This window comes from Stomoxys calcitrans, chromosome 1 (assembly GCF_963082655.1).
Source record: "Stomoxys calcitrans chromosome 1, idStoCalc2.1, whole genome shotgun sequence".
In the NCBI taxonomy this organism is placed as follows: Eukaryota; Metazoa; Arthropoda; class Insecta; order Diptera; family Muscidae; genus Stomoxys; species Stomoxys calcitrans.
Genome location: NC_081552.1, coordinates 142689501 through 142712876, shown reverse-complemented (window position 1 = coordinate 142712876; position 23376 = coordinate 142689501). Strand labels below are relative to the sequence as shown.

At 38.7% G+C, this 23376-nt stretch overlaps 1 protein-coding gene and 1 long non-coding RNA gene across 3 annotated transcripts; one reads left to right on the top strand and one right to left on the bottom strand.

Moving 5' to 3' along the window:
* Positions 1-583: 583 nt before the first annotated feature.
* LOC106089363 (striatin-interacting protein 1 homolog) lies at positions 584-22575 on the bottom strand. 2 transcript variants are annotated; one of them, XM_013255199.2, is made up of 2 exons: positions 19493-22575; positions 584-1449 (listed from the first exon to the last, which is right to left on the bottom strand). In XM_013255199.2, exon 1 carries the CDS (start codon positions 22182-22184, stop codon positions 19506-19508), a length of 2679 nt encoding a protein of 892 aa, XP_013110653.1. In that variant the 5' UTR covers positions 22185-22575; the 3' UTR covers positions 584-1449; positions 19493-19505. The 2 variants fall into 2 exon arrangements, with proteins under 2 accessions (XP_013110653.1, XP_013110652.1); XM_013255198.2 differs by having other exon boundaries at positions 19497-22473.
* Positions 1449-5458, top strand: LOC106089365 (uncharacterized). Its single transcript, XR_001221593.2, has 3 exons — positions 1449-4388; positions 4463-4555; positions 4629-5458. It is a non-coding gene; the product is annotated as an uncharacterized LOC106089365 (long non-coding RNA).
* Positions 22576-23376: the final 801 nt, after the last annotated feature.

Genomic DNA, 23376 nt, shown 5'->3' with positions numbered 1-23376 from the left:
TGAAAATTAATTTTATTAATTAGTGTATATTTTCAAAATCAAAAAATTGTATTCGAAAGACCGAAATAAATAAACGGTAAACGAAGTCAACCGAAATATTGGAAATAATTTGAATAAAACTATAAAAAATAATTTTGTTTTTCCTGGTCTAAAAAGCCCGAAACTATCTGAAAAGTCATATAAAAAGGTCAAATATACCATCAACAAATCAGAAATAATTTGGTTTTAAGGAAAAGTGAAAGTGCATGCCAGAACCCGTCCTTATATTAAAATTGAATTACTTGAAACCCTAAAAAAGGATGGACCAAATTCAAAAAAAAAAAAATAGCGGGTAGATTATGGATTACCACTCAACTATAGTTTCGTTGCCGGGAGATAAAACCATCGAAAAAAATTTGTATAAATTTGGACATTTTTGTTGGTTTCATTCAATATAATTGTTTCTTTTTTACGTACAGGTACTAAGTAAATTGTAAAAATGTATGCAATTCAATACAGAAATGGAAATTTCTACAACAAATTTGCCAGTTGGCAACGCAACTAAAGTTGGGTTGCAATCCATAATCGACCCATTTTCAATAAGTGGTAGGTATATTTTTTTTTTATTACTATATGCCATTTTATTGAAACACAGTTCTTTTTACATTGGTATGTATTGCCTTAGTAATTACATTATATGTATTTTGTGTTAAGTTTCAATAATTTGGTGTGTTTTTCAAAACATGTACTAATTATGTGCCACATTTACCGCGCATCCGACTTGCCAACACTTATCAACCACTAATATATGATGAAAAGTGATCTAATTGATTGCGGAGATTTATCCTCATTAACTTTCCTACACTTTAAATGGGTTTGAATTGGTTTATAATGAAACATAATATTGATTGCGAACTGGACAGGAGTTTTGACAAGCAAATAATATTAATTAAATGTTGAGAACAGTAAATGGTTATTTTTAAATAAAGGGGAAACCATATTTACTACACACACAAAAAATACAAATATTTAATTTTTCAATTCAATCATCGATGCTAAACAAAAAGCAAATTAATTATAAATTACAAGCAACTGTTTTCCAAGCATCACCTGTACCATCTTGTGGCGACCGTCGTCGGATGAGTGCTTCGCCTTCAAATTCCGTAACGTTTCCTTGAAAAAAGATTCGATTGCAATTTACAAAGATCTTGTGGAACCAAATCTTGTTATATGTTATCTTGGTATGTTGGTGTATTTGGTCACGGATAAGTTATTGGCGTTTCCTTTGATGGCTGTTGTTTAGTTTTGATTTTGTTTATAAAAATATTCTTTCTATCCAGATTACGCTACGAGTATAATCCACTTGTTTCATTTTAATCAAACATTTATTGCTGCTGCTAAATATGGGTCGTTATAGTTTCATTGAAGTAAGAATATGCGAACGGCTGCAATATGCTGTACAGCATACATCTGAAAAAACACACACGTATCAATAGAAATTGGTTAATTATTAAAATATATATTGTAGTTGTTGTTGTTGTTGTTGTTGTTGTTGTAGCAGTGTGTTGTACACCGAGACGGTACGTACCACCGGCTGCCATGGGTTATTGCAGTAATCATGAATTGTTATGTACGGGAAATCATATCATATCACTATTTTGGATGCATCCCCCTTTTTTTATATCGCTTGGAACAACATTCATTGGTATTTATTGTCGTTATTTCATTTCATTTCATTTAGTACAAAGCCATCAGCTATGTAAATGTAAATAGTAGATAAAACTACTCAATAATGAACAGATGCGACTTAAAACTAACTAAAAAAATAAATTAGAGACATAAAATAAACTAGAAAAAAATGCATTCAAAAAAATGAGCATTGCTAGGCAATCACTACTCAAAAAACAAAACAAACCATATGACTTAAAAAAATAATAATAAAATTGCACCCGAATTGCACAATCAAGACGGAAAACAATATTGAAAAACCATTCAATAAAAAATAAAGGGTGATTTTTTAGCTATTATCTTTTTGGCAACACTGCTTTAAACCGCTCACACACGTTTCGTGTTTTGTTTCACTGTCCAGCATCTTCAGTTTGGTCTATAATTTAATCATGAATCATCTTACAAACGAACAACGCTTGCACATTATTGAATTTTATTATCACAATGCGTGCTCTGTTAGGAAAGTTCATCGGGCGCTTCTTCCATTCCAACCAAGAATCTCATTTTTGGCTCAATGGCTACGTAAATAAGCAGAATTGTCGATTTTGGAGTGAAGATCAGCCAGAAGCATTGCAAGAGATACCGATACATCCAGAAAGTCACAGTTTGGTGCGGTTTAGGGGTGGTGGCATCATTGGACCGTACTTCTTCAAAGATGATGCAACGTAACTGGCAATGGGGAGCGCAACCGTGAGATGATATCCAACTTTTTTTTGTCCAAAATGCAAGAGCTTGACTTGCATGACATGTGGTTTCAACAAGACGGTGCCACATGTCATACAGCACGCGTAGCAATGGACTTATTGAGAGGTGAACATTTTATTTCACGTTCGGGACCAGTCAATTGGTCGCCTACAACAGACAACATTGAAGCATTTATGCCGACCTAAATGTTGGAAAGAGTATGTCAAAATTGGACTAAGCGGACCATTATATGAATGCATGAAATAACATTAAATTCTATGGACCGTACTATCGATTCAAGTATCACCCTTTTAAATAAAAAAATAAATTAGCTAAAGAAAACATAAAAAAATAACACTATAAAAACTACACACTATAAAAACTACAGTCGAACATCTCTATAACAAATTGCCCTATAACGAATTAACATTAAAAACACGACTCTTTTCAGCCATTTTCACCTATTTTAACCTCCCTATAACGAAGTTTTCTATAACGAATACTTCTCTGTAACGAATAGTTTTTAAAGCAAAATTGCAAATTTTGCCCATAATCATTCCACTAAGGAACAGGGCCAAACTTCTCATATATCAATGAGTGCAGTCCGATTCAAGCTTAAGCTCAATGATAAGGGGCCTCCATTTTATAGCCGAGTCCGAACGGCGTGCCGCAGTGCGACACCTCTTTGGAGAGAAGTTTTACATGGCATATTACCTCACAAATGTTGCCAGCATTAGGAAGGGAAAGCAACCCTGAAAATTTTTTCTGATGGTTTCGGCAGGATTCGAACCTAGGCGTTTAGCGTCATAGGCGGACTTGCTAACCTTTGCGCTACGGTGGCAAGATGAAATTCTCGCACAAACTTAACTCTCTATATCAATTTTTTGCAAACTTTTGGTCAGTTTCTCTATAACGTAGTATTTCGTCGGTCCCTTACTGCTACGTTATAGAGAAATTGACTAACCTTTGGTTTAATTTGACCTAAGTGCAAAAATAAGCAAACGCACAGTGGGAATTCGAAAAAAAAAGTAAAAAATCTGCCAATTGAGAACGGGTGGAGAAAACTCTTTAAAATTTTGAATGGTTATAGCTGAGGTGTTAGCGAGATTATGCACAGAATTTGAAGGCCCTAGCTGGTGCGGGCACCTCTTGGCAAGTGCCTTAATCAAATCTTCATGTGTGATCCGATTTTCAAATGTTAAATTTTCTAAAAATTTTTAATTTTTCTAATAAAACTGTTACTTAAAAACAAAAAATAAAAGCTACATGAATACCCAAATACCCATTTTGGGCAAAGATGGTTTCAAAATCGTCATTCTTTAGTAAATTAACTGTGGAGGAGGCTACAAATATTGTTTGGTGCAAAAAATTGTTAGGAATCCTGTCTCGGGCACAAATCAAAAAAAAAAATAAAAGTTTTTCTTAAGGATTTTTGAGCACTTTTCAGCAAAAATTTTGGAAATCGGACCACAAATAAATATTTTACAGCCCGAAAATTTTTTCCAAATGCTAAGGTGACCAAATTTAGTGGCCTGCTGAGAGGCGCCCTGGCGAATGACGGCCTTGAATTTTTGTACATAATCCCGTTAACTTTCTACCCGTTCTCAAACGGCTTATTTGTTGTACTAATTTGTCTATTCTTACCTACTGTGAAGCATCTCAGGCTTGCGTTCTGTAAATTGCGGATATTTGAGAGTGTTCTAACCGATATTCTTTCTTTTTTTAGAGCCTTCATCAACATTGGCTATAATATGACAAATTTCTTCAATAGATACACCTTTACGTTTTGCCTTTTTTTGTCTGTCGTCCGATCACTACACAACGAGAGAGAGCAAATTTTGACAGTTAGAAAAATTGCAAATTTCTACTGGGACTTTTTTCGGTAGCAGAAATTTGCAACTTTGAACAGATGTTTTGTAAAAGTCAGCTGTTTTATGAGAAGCACCCGTTACATGAAAATACAAAAGCTAACGGCAAAATGGATCAAAAAGGCAGAGGTATGTAAAAAAATATAAAAATTGTTTATTGGTAATTATTAAATTTGTTTCATTTATATTTACTTTTAATGAAGATTCATGGCAGCAGCTTGTGTTCAGTTACAGAAAATTCGACAAATGAAGTTGTAATTTTACCTCAAGTCGGTTGTTCTACAATACATTAGAAGGTAAGTGCAACATTTGCGGAATTATTTGGAAAATCTTGAAAAATTAAAACATTGTATCCTTCCCTACACCAAGAAAAGAGCAATTATCGGTTTTTAAGTGTTTTGATGGAACCATCCTTATCGGAGAGCTACGATGAAACCGCCACCGCTCCTTTGAATTTGTTAAGGACGGAAGTTGCTGCCATGGGATTGAGTGGGTCTAGCTGGGCAGTTAAACAAGTGACGCACAGTGGGATTAGAAAAAATTAGTGCAATTAGTGCATTTATCTAGTCACAAAATCCAAAAGCATTAGATGGTTGTAGATGGTCAGCACAACAAGTGTACTTTTGTATACGGTGATGGCATGTAAAACTTCGAAACGAGAGGAGGGGGAGTAGTAGTCCCTCATGCGTCTTGGCTACTGATGAGAAAAGGGAGATCGTTCTGTACGACTCCTCTTTGCTCTTGTCCTCTTCAGGTTTCAGTAGCGGGATCAGACTACCCATCTTCCAAACATTGGGTACTATAATAGTGTTCAGATAGGCTGACGAGAGTGGTAAAGTAATCGACTCAAGGCAGAACCAGATTCTTCAGCACCAGTGTAGAAATTATGTCTGGAACCAGCGCTTTGCTCGATTTGGTGCCACGGATAATGCACGGTTGCTGTTGTTGTAGCAGTGTGTTGTATACTGAAAGACTCCATCGGGCGAATGCAGCACGTACAACCGGCTACCATGGGATTGCACGGTAATTTGCGATGGCTGTCTAGCGGCACGGAGATCACGGATATACAAATGGCTCCCCTTCTAGCCTTTCACTCTCGAGTCAATAAATTGACGTTTATTTAAGGAAAATACCTCGCAAGTATCGCCAGCATTTTTTATTTAAAAAATTGTTTTCCAAGCAAGCAAATAAAAAACAAACAAAAACAAAAATCAGCGTTTTTTCTGCAAATTTTCACTGGAAGTCGTTCGCGTACTTTTACTTGCAAATTTTTTAAAGAGGGAAAAATGGCTCTTACTCTCCTGCAAATTTTTACTGACAAATTTTAACTGGAAAAGTACGCGAACAGACCCTTTATTTTAAGGCTGTCTACAAGTGCGTTAATGATCCAAATTAGACAAGTTTCGTTTTTTGTGAACTTCATTTTCTTTGGCGTTGACAAATTTTTTCACAGCTTGTGACTCTGTAATTGTATTCTTTCTTCTGTCAGTTATCAGCTGTTACTTTTAGCTTGCTTTAGAAAAAAAGTGTAAAAAAGTATATTTGATTAAAGTTCATTCTAAGTTTTATTAAAAATGCATTTACTTTCTTTTAAAAAATCCGCAATTACTTTTTGGGCAACCCAATATTTGCGTGAACTTAAATAAAAAAAATTGTTATAGAGAGATTAGTTTGGGTGAGAATTTCAATTTCGTTATGGAGAGGTTAAAATAGGTGAAAATGACTAAAAAGAGAGTTGTGTTTTCAATTTTTTTTCGTTATAGAGAACAATTTGTTATAGGGAAGTTCGTTATGTAGAAGATTGACTGTATATAAAAACCCAGACCTTCCTAAAGTGCACAAAAATAGTTAATAAAAGTAAGTAATTAAATTGTTGTAGGAGTTTAGAGTGGTAGGATACCGGTTTGTTTTGGCAACCCAGGCCATGCAAGAGCAATAAATTTTCTGCTGCTGACTAACTCTTAAGATTTTAATATGTCTATAAGTTTTCTTGAGCACAATTAAAATTGATTTAGACCAAATTTGTATCTGCTTTGCGGAAATAATCGAGTTCTTATATTTTCGCTCGTAACAACTATAATATTTGATTTATAATTTGGCCGCTGCGGCGCTTTGCTGTATGGTGTATTTTCCATTTTTTATAAGCTTTCGTTGTTTCGTGCAAACTTGTAAACATGGCACCTGCAACAACAACTGTTTGCCCATCGTGCAATGCAAATGCCACAAAATCAACTGGACCCTCCCCCATATCCCAATTTTCAAAAACGCCAGATCTCGGAGATACGTGCACCGATTTAAGCGAAATTTTGTATGCCACTTTATGGTTCCCCAAAAACACGAAATTGGTATCAAATTTTTGGGTCCAATAACCTAGGGGACGCCAATTCCCAAAACCCACCCGGGCGGACATGTTTACCGATTGAGACAATATAGGTATTAAATGAAAGGAATTTAAGAGTATAGTACGAACTTGATATATAAATTTCGCCCAAAGTGTTCGGGGGAGTCTCCCAGCCCAATAGGGCTCTTTCACAGCTTTGGGCAAAATGGGTTTCAAACGAAAGGTATTTAAAAGTAGAGTACAAATCTGACATAAAAATGTATCCCTTGGTGTATGAGGGGCCTCCCCACCCCCCAAAAACTATCCGCACGGATATGTTTACCGATTGGGACAACACGGGTATCAAACGAAAAGTATTTAAAAGTAGAGTACCAACTTGATATACAAATCTCGCCCAAGTATTCGGAGGTTCCCCACCCCCAAAAAACATCCCAATAGGACTTTTTCACCGCTTTGGGCAATATGAGTATCAAATGAAAGGTATTTAAAAGTAGAGTACGAATCTGGCATAAAAATTTATTCCTTGGAGTTGAGAGGCCTTCCACCCCGCAAAGCATGCCAGTAGAGTTCGAATCTAATGTTGATATAAGGATTCAAGAATCTGGGTCACGTCCAGCCGTCCTGTCGTTCAGCAGGATATGTATATCGCGACAATAAAGGACTCAAATAAATTGTCTTTTGGGTCTTATTGTCGGGGCGAACGACCCTCTCCTCCCAATAAAAACAACACTAAACTGTCATGTAGGACGACCGAGAATATATTGTACTCAAATGAAAGTATGTGTCTGTGGGCAATCCACCTCCCCCTATCCTACCCAAAAAATAAAGGACTTAAAAATAATATATGGAGGCCGATCACGATAGAATAGGACACCAATAAAGAAAAGAAAAGAAATATGAGAGTAAATCACGATGCTGATATTTTTTCAGAGCTAAGTACGTGGGTGGCCGCCCCACCCTACACACCCCTTAAACTGGACATATTTGTGGATTATGGCAAAAAGGGAATCAAATCTGGTATTTGTTTTATGGCCAAGTGTTTCAGGGACATCTCACCTTATAAACTAACCCTAAACCATACATATATACTGACTATAGCCATATGTAGCTTAGATGTGATGTTTGAATTTAATATCCACTTTCGGGGCAAAGGCTTTGGCAACTCTAATCCACCACCAGAACCAAGAGAATAAAGTAGATCTAACATCCAAACTCTAATGGACGCATCCTCCCTTTACCCTATTTTCGAAAATGTCAGATCTCGGAGATGAGTGGGGCGATTTAAGCGAAATTTGGTTTGTTTATAACAATTCAAAAATATAAATTTGGTATCCTTATTTAGGGTGGGATATCTAGGAGGACCGCGCCACCTCCAAAACCCGCCAAATGGAAATATAAACGAATAATGACAATATGAGGCACAAATTAAAGGTATTTGAGACTAGATCACGAATCTGATATATGGGCGTCCACTTCATCCCAAAAATACCCCCATACCGTAAATGAAAGGTATTTGGCAGTAGAGCATGAAAATGATATCCACATTGAGGCGAAATATCTGAAAGGCCGTACCAGCACCCTACAACAGGACTTTTTTCCTGCTAGTGTCAGTATAGGGCTCAAATAAAATAAGAGAGTGAAAGAAGGCGCAGCGGAGCGGGCCCTGTCCAGCTAGTTATTTTTAAAAACGGCTCTAAATAGTTTTGCAATTTAAAGCAACTTTCTTCTCTGGCTGGAGCAGTGGAGAAGATGAAAATTTAATTAGGCGACGGTTGGGCCGGAGAAGCAATGCGCCAACTATTGCTATTTCCTCTACACCGACATTTGGCACTCCTCATGCAGTCATATAAACAAATTATAAATTAACTACAAAAATTTGGTTGGGTATTTTCTTACGGTTTTGATACAAATCTCTTTTCATAAAATTATCTAATAGATAAGGTAGGGATAGAGGGTTAGTTGTCGAATTACTCTAGTTCAATACTTCGATAAGTATTATCTAAATTTTTGGTCTTAATTTATTGAAATTAATTTTTAGGCAGATATTTTTGATATGATTTTTTTTTTAAATATGTTAAATGTAATTTTAGTCTCATTTTCTTTACTTTTTTGATAATCTTTTTAACTTGAGTTCTAACGCACACTTTTCTGGACGGATACAATGATGGCGGCTCATTCTTAAAACAATTTTGCCCTAATCGGAACCTCTTAAACATCGGCTTTTTCAATGCAGTCTTTGTAACCTTCCCTTACTCTTCAAAATTTGATGAGATAAATAACTTATTGAGCAGGGTAGCTGAGACATGGCTGAAGCCTTAAGTACCTATTAAGACTGTTAGCATTTCTGTATTTAAGTTTTTTAGAGCTGATAGGAGTGTAATGCGTGGCGGGGGTGTCGGTATATAGGTTTCAAAAGATCGTAATGTAAAAATCCTCTTATCATCTTCTGATCCTAGGCATTGTGAAGCCTTTTTTTTAAGAATCAATTCTGGAATGGATGAATTAATTGTTTGAACTGTATATTTGCCGAATGGGGATTTGGATGCTTTAGAAAATGTGATTTCTGATATCGTTGCTAGATACTCTTATGTATTAATTTGAGGAGACTTTAACTGTGATATTTGATATTCTAGAAATATTTACGTCTTAAATTATCAATAACTCACTGCAGTCTCTCCGTCCTGCACAACAACATTCCTACGCACTACGATTTAGTTCGGAACTCCATATCTCTTATTGATTACACTCTTGTTAGTTGCACCGACTCCGTGTTTCAGAGCAGCCAGTTCAACTTAACTGCACTAAATTCTAAACATGCGATATTGCTTTTGCAATATCGGCTGCCAACCAGCAGAAATGCTTCTTTCAAATCTTTTCGTCATTACGGCTCTGTCAGTATAGAAAGTTTGGTAAACGATATATTGCTTACTGACTTTTCGTCAATTAACTGCACTAATGATACGAACTTACAGCTATCAGTCCTAAATGAAAAGCTCTATCTTTGGTCTAACAATCATGCTTCTAAGAAAATGAAAATAATCCGATATGGCAAATCAGAATGGTACAATACTAATGATGTTCGTCTAGCTATCCTTAACAGAGATTTTGCATATCGCGCTTCTATTGAAGAACCCTCTCCCAGTAGTGCAATAAGAAGAGTTAAACGCTCATATGGCGTTCGCTTGTTTGCTGGTTCTACAAATTCGAGAGTTCAAAAATACACTCTACCGGCAGTCCTGATTCGGTTATATGTGATAACAACTGTGAAATAGATCCTAGTTTGTTGAATAATTATTTGACTTTTTCTACTTCTAACTACGTACCTGATTTAAACCAAATAAATAGTACTTACTCTGATAACCGTAACAACATCGTTAACTTTAGAAATATATATCCTGACGAATTACAATGTACAATTTTTAGAATTAAGTCGAATGCTTTGGGAACCGATGGCATACCTGTTCGATTTATAAGTAAGTAATACGCCCCATGTCACTATGGACATTCACCTTAGCCAGTAATCGGCTTGTTGTGCGCTCTAAAAACTAGAAAAGTAACCTCGAAAAAGAAAATTTTAATTTAGGAATTCTGTGTTACTTACAAAATACTTATAGCCTGTTTGTCGATGTCGCACGTTTGCTTTTCGTTCGGCTGGGCTTCTTTTTCCCATCTATATTCGTTTATATAGACGGTTTTTAGATGAGTTATTAGCACTTTTGGCTTTCATGAATCTGTTTATACATCGAAATTCTGTCCTTTTTGCTAAAATTGCAGTTTTAACATACTCTTGATTGACGCGAATAAATCGTTTCGAAGTAGACAAACAGACCATTGTTTTCCATTGCTTCCATACCAGTTGGTTCATGTCTGGTATCGTGTCCCCACCTAAGTACCGGTATCTGTTAGACTCGAAACCTGGGCAATGACATAAGAAATGCTCAAACGTCGCATCATCTTCCCCACATGCCCTAAACATGCTATCACTAGCCGCACCGATTTTCTATAAGTGAGCTCGTAGTCCTATGTGTGCCGTTATGATAGTAATAGCCTCGCCCTCTCACGATCTGGATCACCCCATAGGGTTTTCGCCGTTTATTAAGGTAATCTTAGCTTATATTCGGCAGCATATACTAAATTTTTGTTAATACTATCCTAATGACGAATGTCTTTTCCCCTACGGAAAAATTACACTACCGGCCAAAGTTGTTCTGATTATCGTCCAATCTCCATTCTACCAGCATTATCGATGGCATTTGAAATCATCTTAATCGTTTTTCATTGATTGACCATTGTCAAACGGGTTTTAGAAAACACCTTATGGTCAAACTTACTGATGAGATCAGGCGTGCAGTTGATAAAGGTAACCCCGGTATTCTTATCGCACTTGACCTCAGCAAAGCTCTCGATTCTGTTGACCATGATATTCTTTTTTAAAACTCTTTAATAATTTCAATTTGTCACATACCTCAAATCGCTCGCAGTATGCAGTCTGCCATGAACGTATTTCTAATGTTAATTCTATTTCTACTGGTGTACCCCAAGGTTCTTGTACTTTCCTTGAGCATTGCACATATCTGCTCGAAGCTAAACTTATACTGAAAAAGCTCTACAATTTGAATGTTATTTTACCCACACAAATAAAATATATCGTGCTGCAGTATTTTCCGGATCCAATAGGACTAATCTGCTTAAGCTTCAAAAGTGTTCCCATAGCATACTACGGTTCGTTTATGGTCGTCGTTGTAGACGAGGCTACAAATACTTTGCGAAACAATTACCTGGGTGTTCTTTTAGGAACTTTGTCAATATTGGATGCCTCTGCTTTTTCTTCGATATCCTTAAGTACGGTGAGTGAACCCGGTTACCTTCTTTCTTACTTTCAATTCTTGAATACAACCCGGAATTGTCAAATTCTCATTGAAAGTTTCAATCATGTTGTATTTGAAAGATCATTTGTAATACGCGTGAAGGCTATGGAATTATCTTCCTGCTAGTCATTAAAAAACATCTCAGTTTGTCAGCACACTTTTAAGTCTGAGCTAATCCAACATTTACATTCAATAAATTTGTTAGTTATTTATTTTAGTGATAGTATTAAATTAGATTTTAATATTGATTTTGTTTTTTATATTTTGAAAATTTGAAATTTTTTTAATCTATGAATGTAAAGCCCCTGTGGGCGATGTTTGATTAATAAGAAACGAATGAATACTAAAATTCTTCAACTCCATTGGCAAAGGATTGCATAGCCTGGCTGTCCTTATCGCAAGAAATAACCGATCAGTCGCGATAACCAATTGAATTCTCCTAGTGGAGTGAGCAAATTCAAAAGTGTCAATAACCCTCTTTCAGTACTGATGTCCTCTACAGAGGACATGACGTTAAGAGTCCACTGTTGATAACTCATAGGATTTTTATATATATTTTTTCTTTGAGTGTATTAACGATACTATTCTTATATTTACATATCAATGGTGGACGGCACAACACGAATTTAGTCAGTTTAATTTAGATTTTGTGTGACGCTGACAGCTATTATTAATTAAATCGTGAACATTTTCGTGCGATTATTTCTAACAACTTTCGACGTGGATTAACCCAACAACAGTGCATCGAGGAAATTAATTAAATTTTTGGCGATGAAGCTCTATCAAGGATCTGTGCTTATCTATGCTATGGTGAATCAAACCGAGGACGTACTTCACTCCAAGACGAATTTCGTAAAGGTCGTCCAAAACCAGTTGCGCCAACTGATATTGCAATATCGTCATGTGACCTATCGTGAGATTGAGCCAACCTTAGGCATTAGTGGAACCAGCATACATTCCATATTGCATGAACATTCGACCGTAAAAAAAAATTGCCAAATTCAACAAAAGTTTTTCGCGCACGGAGCACTTCCAAGCAAATGATCGCCTGTTTTTTCGGAAAAACTGGACATGTCGCAATTGTACCACTAGAACAAGGCAGAACTGCCAATCCTGAGTGGTACACAACCATTCGTTTGCCAGTTTTCTTCCAAGAAATCAGGAAAACCAACCGCCAAAGACGGATCACTCTTCTCCACGACAATGTGAGCTCTCACTAATCGGCTCAAACAACTCCATTTTTGAGCACTCAAAACATCGATTTGATGAGTCATCCGCCGTACAGTCCTGACTTGGCACCGAATGACTTCTTTTAAAATTGAGAGGTTAACGTCATAACGGATGTTTTGGAGATACCTCAATCATGTTTTGGAGATACCTCAATCGTTAAATCGGCTGATCCCTATATATGGGAGAATTGAACCAACAGTAGTCAACGTGCAAAGTTTCAGTGAAATCCCATAAAAATTGTGCCCTCTAGGGGCTTCAGAAGTCATATCGGTTGAGCGGTTTACATTTGAGCTATTTCCAAATATGGACGGCTATGGCGCATTTTCACTCCCTAAGGACCTACACCAAAAAGAAGTATCTGTGGAAAACTTGAAGCCAATTGCTTTATTCACTTAAAATTCATTCATTGGTATTTTTTAGTTGGATTGTCTTCATTGACTACCAATGTCCTCTCAGAAGACATTTTGCTACAGACGAGCCAACTTACATATATTCTCGAAAAAAACATTTTTGTGTTTCATAGCACTCCAATTAACTAGTTGCGAAGAGAAAATAGTTTTAGCATTGCTACTCTTAATAAGATAAAAAAAGATAAGGGATAAGAAAACTTGAACAACGGTTCTTAATTAAAAAGGTTTAAAAAGGATAGAAGCAACCGTGACTTGGTGATACTTGGAAGACTAAGGGAATGTAATCCCAATCTTTCAATCACCGACTGGAAGATTGGATGAGGCTGATGGTGCAATTCTGAAGGGGTCGTATCCTACGGATTCAACAAGTTGAAACTGAAGGTCTATAGAAGCGGTGGGGTTGGGGAATCAGGAGACGACTCAGCAGTTGTTGCTGAACACTGCCTGAGAAACTATTGACAAACACATCGCTGAAGCCTGACGGATTGCAGGAGACTGAAAATCTCCCTGCCACGAGCGCGACAGGAGGGGATGACATCGAAACGGGACCCGACAAGCCCTGTGAGGGTGGGTCACAAATTTGGACTGGGCTCAAAGTGTGCGCCAGCGGGGAATCACGGAACTCAGAAAGTACTTCGACAGCAGCAGTTAGTGAAGCATCTAAGGAGAAATCGTCCACACCGCAAGTATCCAGTGTCCTGAGGAAGAATGTTTCCACAGCTTTCTCACCTACTCCTGGATGCGTACGTAAGTTCATCATGACAAGTTCTAACGAATCTTGTGAGGATGAACTCCTGGTGAAATCAGAAGACGAGGCTAACAGAACAGTGGTGGAAGTTCTGATTCTGACTGTGGTCCGGTTTCTACAGATAAATCTCCACCATTGTTGTTGTTGTTGTTGTAGTAGCAGTGTGTGGTACACTGAGGCGGCAGCCCTTGCCGATGAAGGAATTCATCGGGCCAATCCGGTACATACAACCGCCTGCCATGGGATTGACCATTCCACCATTTTAAGGCCGCTTAGGTGACACTAAAGGTCCTCCTGATGGCAGGGGGATTCGACGTGGTTCTTATCAAAGAACCATGGGTGTGTGGAAAAATGGTTCGTGGACTAAGAATTCCGGGATTTAAACTTCTCAAGGGTACGGGGAATGGAAGACAAAGAGCTTGTATTTTTGCAAAAAGTAGTCTAAATGTTTTTCTTCTTCCGTCGCTAAGCACTGAAGATTAAGTAGTAGCCAGCATCGAAATAAACAAGTCTCATTGCTGGCTGGCTTTCCTATATATAGCACACTATTCAGAGATGCCGCCTTCAAGCCGCCAAAAGTCGCTGGTTGAAGCCGCTTCTGTAGGGATGAAAAGCTTCATTGTAGGAAGTGATGCTAATGCACATCTCCAGATATGTGGAAGTTCGGATGTCAACGAAAGGGGTGAGCTGAACATATTAGTTTGCAATCTGGCGATTTGTAATGAAGGGGATAAACCGACCTTTATAACAATCCCATGGCAGCCGGTTGTACGCACCGGATTGACCCGATGGAATCCACATCGGCGTGTTCGTCTTTTTTCGTCATGGGAGAGGCATATCCCGGAGTGCCTTCTTCGCCCGCTTCTGGTCCGTGCCGAGATGGAAAAGAACCCCGGACCCTGGTTCTGTTCGGTTTGCCAGAACCGCCTTCATCATCGGTCAGTGTCGGTGAGGTGTAACCGGTAAATGGAGTGGGTACATTTCCGATTTTGCTCTGGCCTCACTTCACTACAAGAGTATAGTCATACTGGCTATGTCGCAAGGTGCTGTGCGAACATAGCCAGCAGTTGGTCACGAGCGTCGTCGTCGTCGCCTTCCGCATCCTCGTTGTTGTTGTTGTTGTAGCAATTTATTGTGTTCTATCTTTCGTCTGCTTGATTCTGTTGATTGTCAAGACCCAGGAACTCTGCGACTAAGATGGGGTGCGTCCACAGGGATCTGGGTCTGAGTCGAGTGGGTCTGGCCGGGCAGTTAAACAGGTGACGTGTACCGTACGGTCTCTGATTACAATCGGGACATACATCTTGCACGTCGGCATCAATCCTAGCTCTGTGGGAATTGAGGCGGCTGCATCTGCCGGAACGTAATTGAGCCAGAACCACTATGGTTTGCCGTGGAAGGTCGGTTTCTTCGGGTGCAATGGGTGGCGGTCGTTCTCCAAGGACTACATTCACCCGGTAGACAATTACCACGTCTGCTACCGTGTCTGCATGAATGTTGTTCAGGCCCGCTTGATATGCCGCTTGATCTAGAGGTTCTCTCTTGTAGCGCTGAACCTCACGCTCTAGATCGTGTAGATCTACCTTAAGGCTTCTGGGCGGTGGGTATCTATCCACAAGATGATGATTTGGATGGTTTCTGCGATAACAGCTCAAAAGGTATTGCTTAGACAGCATGTAGTTATGTCTTCGCACTGGTAGGATCTTTGTCTCCTGATGGAGGTGGTCCACATGAGAACTGAGGAGACAGCCCGTCGCAGTTCGGAGGGCGGCATTCTGACAGATCTGAATATTATTCCACTGCGTGTCACAAAGTTGACGAGACCACACTGGCGCTGCATAATTTACCACGGACCGGCCAATTGCTTTGTACGTGGTCAACAAGGTTTCTTTGTCTGCACCCCAAGTGCTGCCGGCGAGTGACTTGAGGACCTTGTTTCTACTTTTGACTTTATTGCAGATTGCTGTGGCATGTGAGGAGAATGTGTAAGAGCTGTCAAATGTGACGCCAAGTATTTTGGGACACTTGATGGTCGGAATCATTTCTCCATCGATCATCACAGTCAGCTCAGTATTCACCTCACGCGTATTTGTAGTGAACAGTGTGGCTGAAGATTTGGTGGCGGATATCTTCAGATTTCTTGCAGCGAAATATGAGGCAAGCTCGTTGAGGTAGACGTTCAACCCATCGCAGATGTCATCAATGGGTAGGGGGCCTGATGCCATGATCGTACAATCGTCCGCATATGATACAATCTCTATGCCGTCTGGAGGGGGTGGAATGGAGGATAGGTAAAGGTTAAACAGTGCCGGAGATATCACCCCACCTTGGGGAACTCCCTGTTTCACTCTACGGTGTTTCGACTTCTTATCCCTAAATCCCACAAATGACTGGCGACCACACAGATAATTCGCGACCCATCGTTTCAGGCCTGGCTGGAGGGACGTGTTGGCGATGTCCTTAAATAATTTGGCATGGTTGGCCGTGTCGAATGTCCCAGGGAATTGTAAAGCGGATGAGCTTGCGAGACTAGGAAATACCCTACACATTCCAGGGATACTGGAATCTGTGGGTATGCCTCTAGCGACATATAAGCTAAGTTTTCAGGACCAGGTCTGATGAAAAACGAATGGTAGATGGTCACAAAGAGGGGGCTGTGAGCATTCCAAAACTATGTGGCCTAATCTAGACTTGAAGAAGTCTACTGCTTTGCTGTCATTGGCTAGAACAGACGTTTTAGTTATTGTGTCCGTCATAACAGGTCACTGTCTAATCGGAAAACATGCTGACAGACTGAATGTTGCCAACAACGACTTTTGCAGAAGCTGTGAGGACATCGAAGAACAAGAAACTATAGAACACCTTCTGTGTGGGTGTCCTGCACTAGCAGTCGGAAGAAGTTCCACTTTAGGTTCTCATCTTTTTGAAAACCTGTCCGATTTAGCGGATGTAAACATTCGCAAGTTATTATGCTTTGTAAAGCGATATGGATGGTTCAACGGTAGAAACTACGAGGCATCTCCCTTCTTCTGTACCTGTGGTATTACAATGGACGAAACGTCTTATTGAGTCTAATAGCAGACTGCCACTTAAACGTAAACCTAAACCTCTGGAAGAGTTGATCATCTTGCGATTTCTTCCTTATATTGGGGCCACGTGAAATAAAAGGTGTACGCCAGAGAACTGCAGCGAGTTGCAAAATTTTCAAGCACACTTGTTCAGCGACCCGATTTATGTTGATGCTATTGTTTGGGTGGATGAACGGAAAGTGATTGCTTTCGTATTTGCACGTACCGAACATTTAGTTCGAATCACTTCATCGGTAATCAAACATGAAGGTTCGCACTCGCTCGTTTCAGTAAGAAACAAGGAATGATCGAACAAGCTATCTTGAACTGAATGAACTTGAATGAATTTTTTGTTTGCAATCGAGTTTGTTTGGGACATTTTATTGTTATTTCTACATTCAATCATCCAACGCGGTGCACGTACAGGTAAAATAACAACAAATACTTGTAAGTTTTTCAATTTTCTTTGTTTGAAATGGCTGAAAATGTTGAAAGTGGAAATTACACACCGTCTGGCCAACACAAAGGTCGGAGTTTTGTGTGGAGCATTTTGGCCGACATTATTAAATCTGACGGTCCAGGTTAAGCGAAATTTTTTAGGCGTGACATTTCATTATCAAAAGGACCAAAAGATAATTGATTTGGTGTTAGGCATGAAATCAATGGATTTCGAGTGGTAAACATTTTTGTTTTCTAAACCTGTGTTAATTTATTGAAGTGAAGGGCAATTTATGTAGTTTGATTCCAATCAGACTTTTTCATTTGCACTTTGAAGAAATCAAATCAAATACAACAAACATTCACAGGCCTCTATCCAAACAAAACAAGCACGTGCGTTGCCCGATTGGAACCTAGTGGTTCAGTCAATTCGTTTTTGAACCACAACTTTTTCGATGCGTTTTGAGCGAGTTAAAAAAAATGGTTTGACTTGTGCACATGATGGATTTTACAAAACAGATTATTAAGCCTACACAATCATACTCGTTGCAGTTCTCTGGTGGGGGCACAATACCAGACATAAACCAACTAAGGGGCGTGGTATGGAATTTTCTATCCGTAACCGGGTGACATAATAGGCATTGGTGAATTTTTCTTGCAACTACAAATGACAATTTATGTTTTAATAGCTCCATGGAATACAGTTTTTGCAAATAAAAACGAGTAATTACAGTACATAGTACTTTTATAGTCAAAAACTCGGCAGCAAAATAATAAATCGATCTTGTTGTATGTGAAAGTGCATACACATGTCATGAAAATAACCGTTTGTATTTGCAAATAACTTTGTTTCATGTTCCACGGACCGTAATTGCAAAACAAAATCCTCCAGTGCCTACTATGTTACCCTATTACGCACCGAAAATTTCATTTGAGCTAAATTTTTGGTAACGATATAGGTTACGAAAATTTCGCCTGAGGTGCAACTGCCCTTAATGCAAAAAATAGTAAAATTATTTTGGACTAAGTAAGTGTATGTAATACAATATGTATACAAATAGGCGACATATCGGAGACACCGAAAACAGTAAACAAACCTTGAATAACGCATTATTTTCGCTCTCATGTCATAAAATCGAAAAATGCCGCTTACATAAATTTGCGGAAAGAGCTCGCTATAGACAATCTAAACAGATCAATGTAACTGATGAGATCACAATATCTTCCGAGCATATAACGCAATCCGCTTGAAATTTTTCACCCATACTATTGTACTTTTTGGTGTATGCGCGTCGATTGAGATTACAGATAGGTCATATAAATTACATAAACCCATACTTCATACCCATGACTTCTTGAGCTCCAGAAGTAGGATAAACCTATTTATTTCAATGTACCCCAAAAATAAAGAAACCTACAAATTGGACTTCGACATAATTACAACCACTCGTCAAAATAGGTTACAAAAACTAAACTAATTTTGTATACATACAATCGATAGCGGCTGAAACCCAAATTTCGACTTTACCAAAATTTGCATTTGGTGGCGTGGCGCAGAGATTAACATCCGTTTATGACGGCGAGCGCCTGGGTTCACATCTCGGCGCGAATCAGAAAAATTTTAAGCGGGGGTTATCCCCCTTCTAATGCTGGCTACATTTGTGAAGTATCCTGCCATGTTAAATCTTCCCTACCAAGTGGTGTTGCTATGCGTTCGTTCGGACTCGGCATAAAAAATGAGACCCCTAATCATTGAGCTTAAACATAAATCGGACTGCAGAGAAGTATCCCCTGTTCCTTAATGGAATGTTCATGGGAAATTTAGTAAACGTTGCATTTATAACATAAAAGCCATTAAACTTTATTCATCATTAAGCTCAACTCGGAAGGAGAAATAAGAAAAATACTAACCACGATGTTGCTCAATTTATATTTTACACGAATTTGTTCTTTATTTCATAATGCCTATAAAACAGCTACTTAAATTAACATTAGGATCAATCAAGAGATATTTATCTCGATCATAACATTTGGTTATTTTGAAAGAAATTTAACCACACTTTTAATAAGATCATTATAAATTATTAATAATTAATAAACACTTTGGAAAATTATAATGGTTTAACGTACTTACACAAGACTCCTAGAGGGCATCCCAATCGGTCTGATTATTATAGACTTCCTCTTCCAACCATGTCGAGTAATTTGCTTTGAAATAATCGGTTAATTCGACTTTGCGATCCCACCATCCAGAGTGACCAAAGAATGCAAAATCTGAATGTGTTAATATTTCATCGCTTGGGAAACCTCCTTCAATGCCATAGTCTTGCAGTTGACTGCAAACGCCTGTGTTAATGCCGTTTCCTGCATTTGCAGATGCATAAACTGCCCCTGCACCTGCTGTCCCAACATTACCGTCAACATTAGCACCCGCAATATTTCCCGATGAAGTGTTGTCTGCATTATTGCACGCATTTCCATTATTTGTTCCCGACCCGCATTTCTGGGTGGCTTCAGGATACCGCCTCAAATTGAAACGATCGACGCAAGCACGCAGTGTACATTCTTCAGCTTGAAAGTCCCAAGGACGAGATTCTAAATCATTTCCGAATGCCCAATCATCATTGAGACGGTGTCGAACTTTTGAATAAATGGCACTCATTGTTTTCATATTCGATTTACGCCACTGTCGCCCCAAATACTTTGTTTGCATTTTAAGCAATTTTAGTACGTACAATTGCATCATGGCGTGGCGTACTTTAAGCGTCTTCTTAAGAATGGGTGCCGATTTAAACACAACAAGCATCATAACACGTGAATGTTTCCATTTGATTAGCTTGTTTAGAATGCGCAGCAGATTAATGCACGAGAATACATTACGCCACGAGTAGGGCTTGTCAGTGACATCCGCACTGAAAACAAAACTTTCTGCCGACAAATCTGGTTGCTCTCCAATCACACACGACGGAAAATCGAGAAGGGGTATGGTGTTCTTCATACTCACGTACTCTGTGATGTTTTGGTTAAAGAACTTCAGCACCAAAGGGATGCAGTTGGCAAATACCAAATGCTGGGACATGAATTCAAATTGGTAGACATGATTGAGTTTGAAATGTTTTAAGTAAAGCAATACTATGGCGGAAACAGCTTTAACAATTATTTCCTTGTGGCGGCCCATGTCGACAGTCAATTTTGTCGACTGCGTGGCCGTGAGGGGCATTTTTTTGGGCAGCACATCTGCCATTATGTTAATGCTTTCCGTTTTGGATTTAGAAGTTGGAGAAGCTGCCAGCAGCACCTTTAGCAAAGCAATCATATATTGCGGCAAATTTGGTAGAATTGCTTGATATAATACCTCGGCTGGTGTCAATACTACTTCATCTTCTTGTGTAGAAATTGGATTACGAGCGATTTCTTCTTCCTTCTTAATCTGTATATCGGCCAAACTGATATACATGTGCCGCTTCAGCGTTTGAACACCTTCGTGTATTGGCTGTGGTAGGCCCGCCAAGCTTTCGTGGTCGTCAATTAACGAATAACCAATGAATTTATTCCGAGAGATATCTAAGAACTGATCAATATCCTTTTGGCGAACTTTAGGAGTCCAGGGTAAACACGTTGTCATTGGTGCGGGTTGTACAGCAGGAGGCTGGGCGTTATAACATGGCAGATTGTTTGGATTTGCTGTGGTTATTGTAGAAGAAGAGGCGCCATTGGAGGGATCTTCAAAAGGCCTGTAATATTCATCTTCACCATTTTGGTTGGTGCCGTTGCCGCCACCACCATTTCCCCCTCCATTTGGGGCGCTTTCATTGCCAGGAGTTAGCTCCATGTCCATCTGCTCTTGTTCGTCTAAAAATCGTTGTTTCATTAGCGAACGACGGAAAGCATTGCGCTTTAAATTCTGGTTATCAAGATAGTCAGCGGCTGTAACTGGCGGCGAACTAGCACGCATGCACTTCGTCACTTCTAAGGTGTCCTCTGTTACTGGCTCTAGACCAGCTTTTTCGCGGTACTCGTTTTTCAAGTTCTTAAGGACACTCATACCTCCAAGACCTAAAAGTGATATTTTCCATAGAAGAAGGACAACTTTCTTCATAGGAAAATGTGGTGCGGCACCACTGCAAAATCGTGTTATCATTCCCAGTAGCTTTACTGCTAACAGTTCTCCATCCGGCAAAGGGCTGTTCAAGTCCTGTACGAACCCTTCCGCTATTTTACGATAATCTTCGCTATTTTTCTCTTTTTCATCTCGTATAGTTTCAGTAATAATGTATAGCACTGACAAAATAACCCTCAAATCGGCTGAGTCACCCAACGTCACGTTTGTGATCTTTACAGCAACTATGTCTGGCGAGCAAGCACTCTCTATTTCCATATTAAGAAGGTCTACAAATGATGAGAAGATTCCCAAATTGTATAAGACTATAACGTTATCACGTGTATTTTGCTGCTGCTCTTCGTCCGATTGAATTTCCGCCCAACAGCCTTGAGCCAAGTACAAAATGCATCGGGCAGCCTGCATACGAAATTCACGGTTGGACACCTCTAGCTGATCGATGAGCTTCATGATGATGCCCCTCTGACTTGATGCATCCAACTTTTGCCAATTCGGAGGCAAATTGTACATGTCCATCTGGTCCTCAAAAGCTTTGACGTTTTGCTGGAACTCATTGAACTCTGTATAGCTATACAATTCGGCAATCTCATTTTGGTAAGTGTCAACATCGGCATATATAAAATCCAAATCGGGGCCATCACAATTACCATCGGTGTCATGGGTATCCTGTTCGAACGAATTATTTATCGACGAGAACATCATTTTGCTCTAATCTTTATTTCTTCCTTTATTGTCGTTATATTCTCAAACTTCACGCTTTGCCTTGACTTAATTCTTTGTTGAACTGCACCATTAGCAGCGCAACATTTTAGTGAGATTCATAAAATCCCTTTTCCCGCATTTTGATAAATACAATGGGATAGTAATTATATTTGCAAAACTATATATTTTTGACAAAATTCACTGAACGTAAAAACAAGGAAAATTTTTTTGTATTCAGTTGTCTGACACCAAAGTACGACGCCGAATCGATACCTCAGCATGACAAGCCGCCGCCGTTCTTCCTAAATCTTCATAATTAGCGAAGCCATTAGACTTCAACATTTAAATATTGTGATGAAACATCCCCGAAAATAGTTAAGTTTTCAATGTAAATAGTGTTCCTGTCCGATTTTTATCTATATGTCTTCAGTTTTATTGTCTCGTTGACTAACAATCTCGTAGACATAGCCGTCTTCGGTTAACGGCGTCAGGATAAATTACTTTTCTAGCAAGATATATTCACTTAATGACATAATTAACAGGTAGTGTGACGTAAACAGCTGATTACCATTTTTTCTCGAGAAATGCTCTATCTGTCAACGAGTTTTATTTGTGTGTCTATTATAGTTAAGAACCATAACACACACAAACAAAGAAAAATAACATACTCAAAATCAGAGTTGCACTTACCACTGGTTTTGAAAGATAGTGCACTCAATATTTTGTTGTTGGGCAACTGCCGCTATCTGTAAATGAATATATCATGATTAATTTACAGCATGACATAATTATCTGGTAGTGTACCGTACACAGCTGAGTACAATTTTTCCTCGCGAAGTGCACTATCTGTCAACGAGTTTGGGTTGTGTGTGTGTATTATAGTAAAGAACTATTGCACACACAAATAAAGAAAAATAGCGCGAACTAGTTACATACTCAAAATCAGTTGGACATTCAAGTTTTCGGAACTCTCACCCCAGAAGAGGCTTTTGGCATTTAGCAATAAAGCTAGCAAGTAGATCTAACAACTTATCAAGATCACCTTGAAGTCTTTGCACTACATAGCTGCAGGGGATGTATTGGGTTGCCCTAAAAGTAGTTGCAGATTTTTTAAAAGAAAGTAAATGCATTTTTAATAAAACTTGGAATGAACATTAATCAAATATACTTTTTTTACACTTTTTTTTAAAGC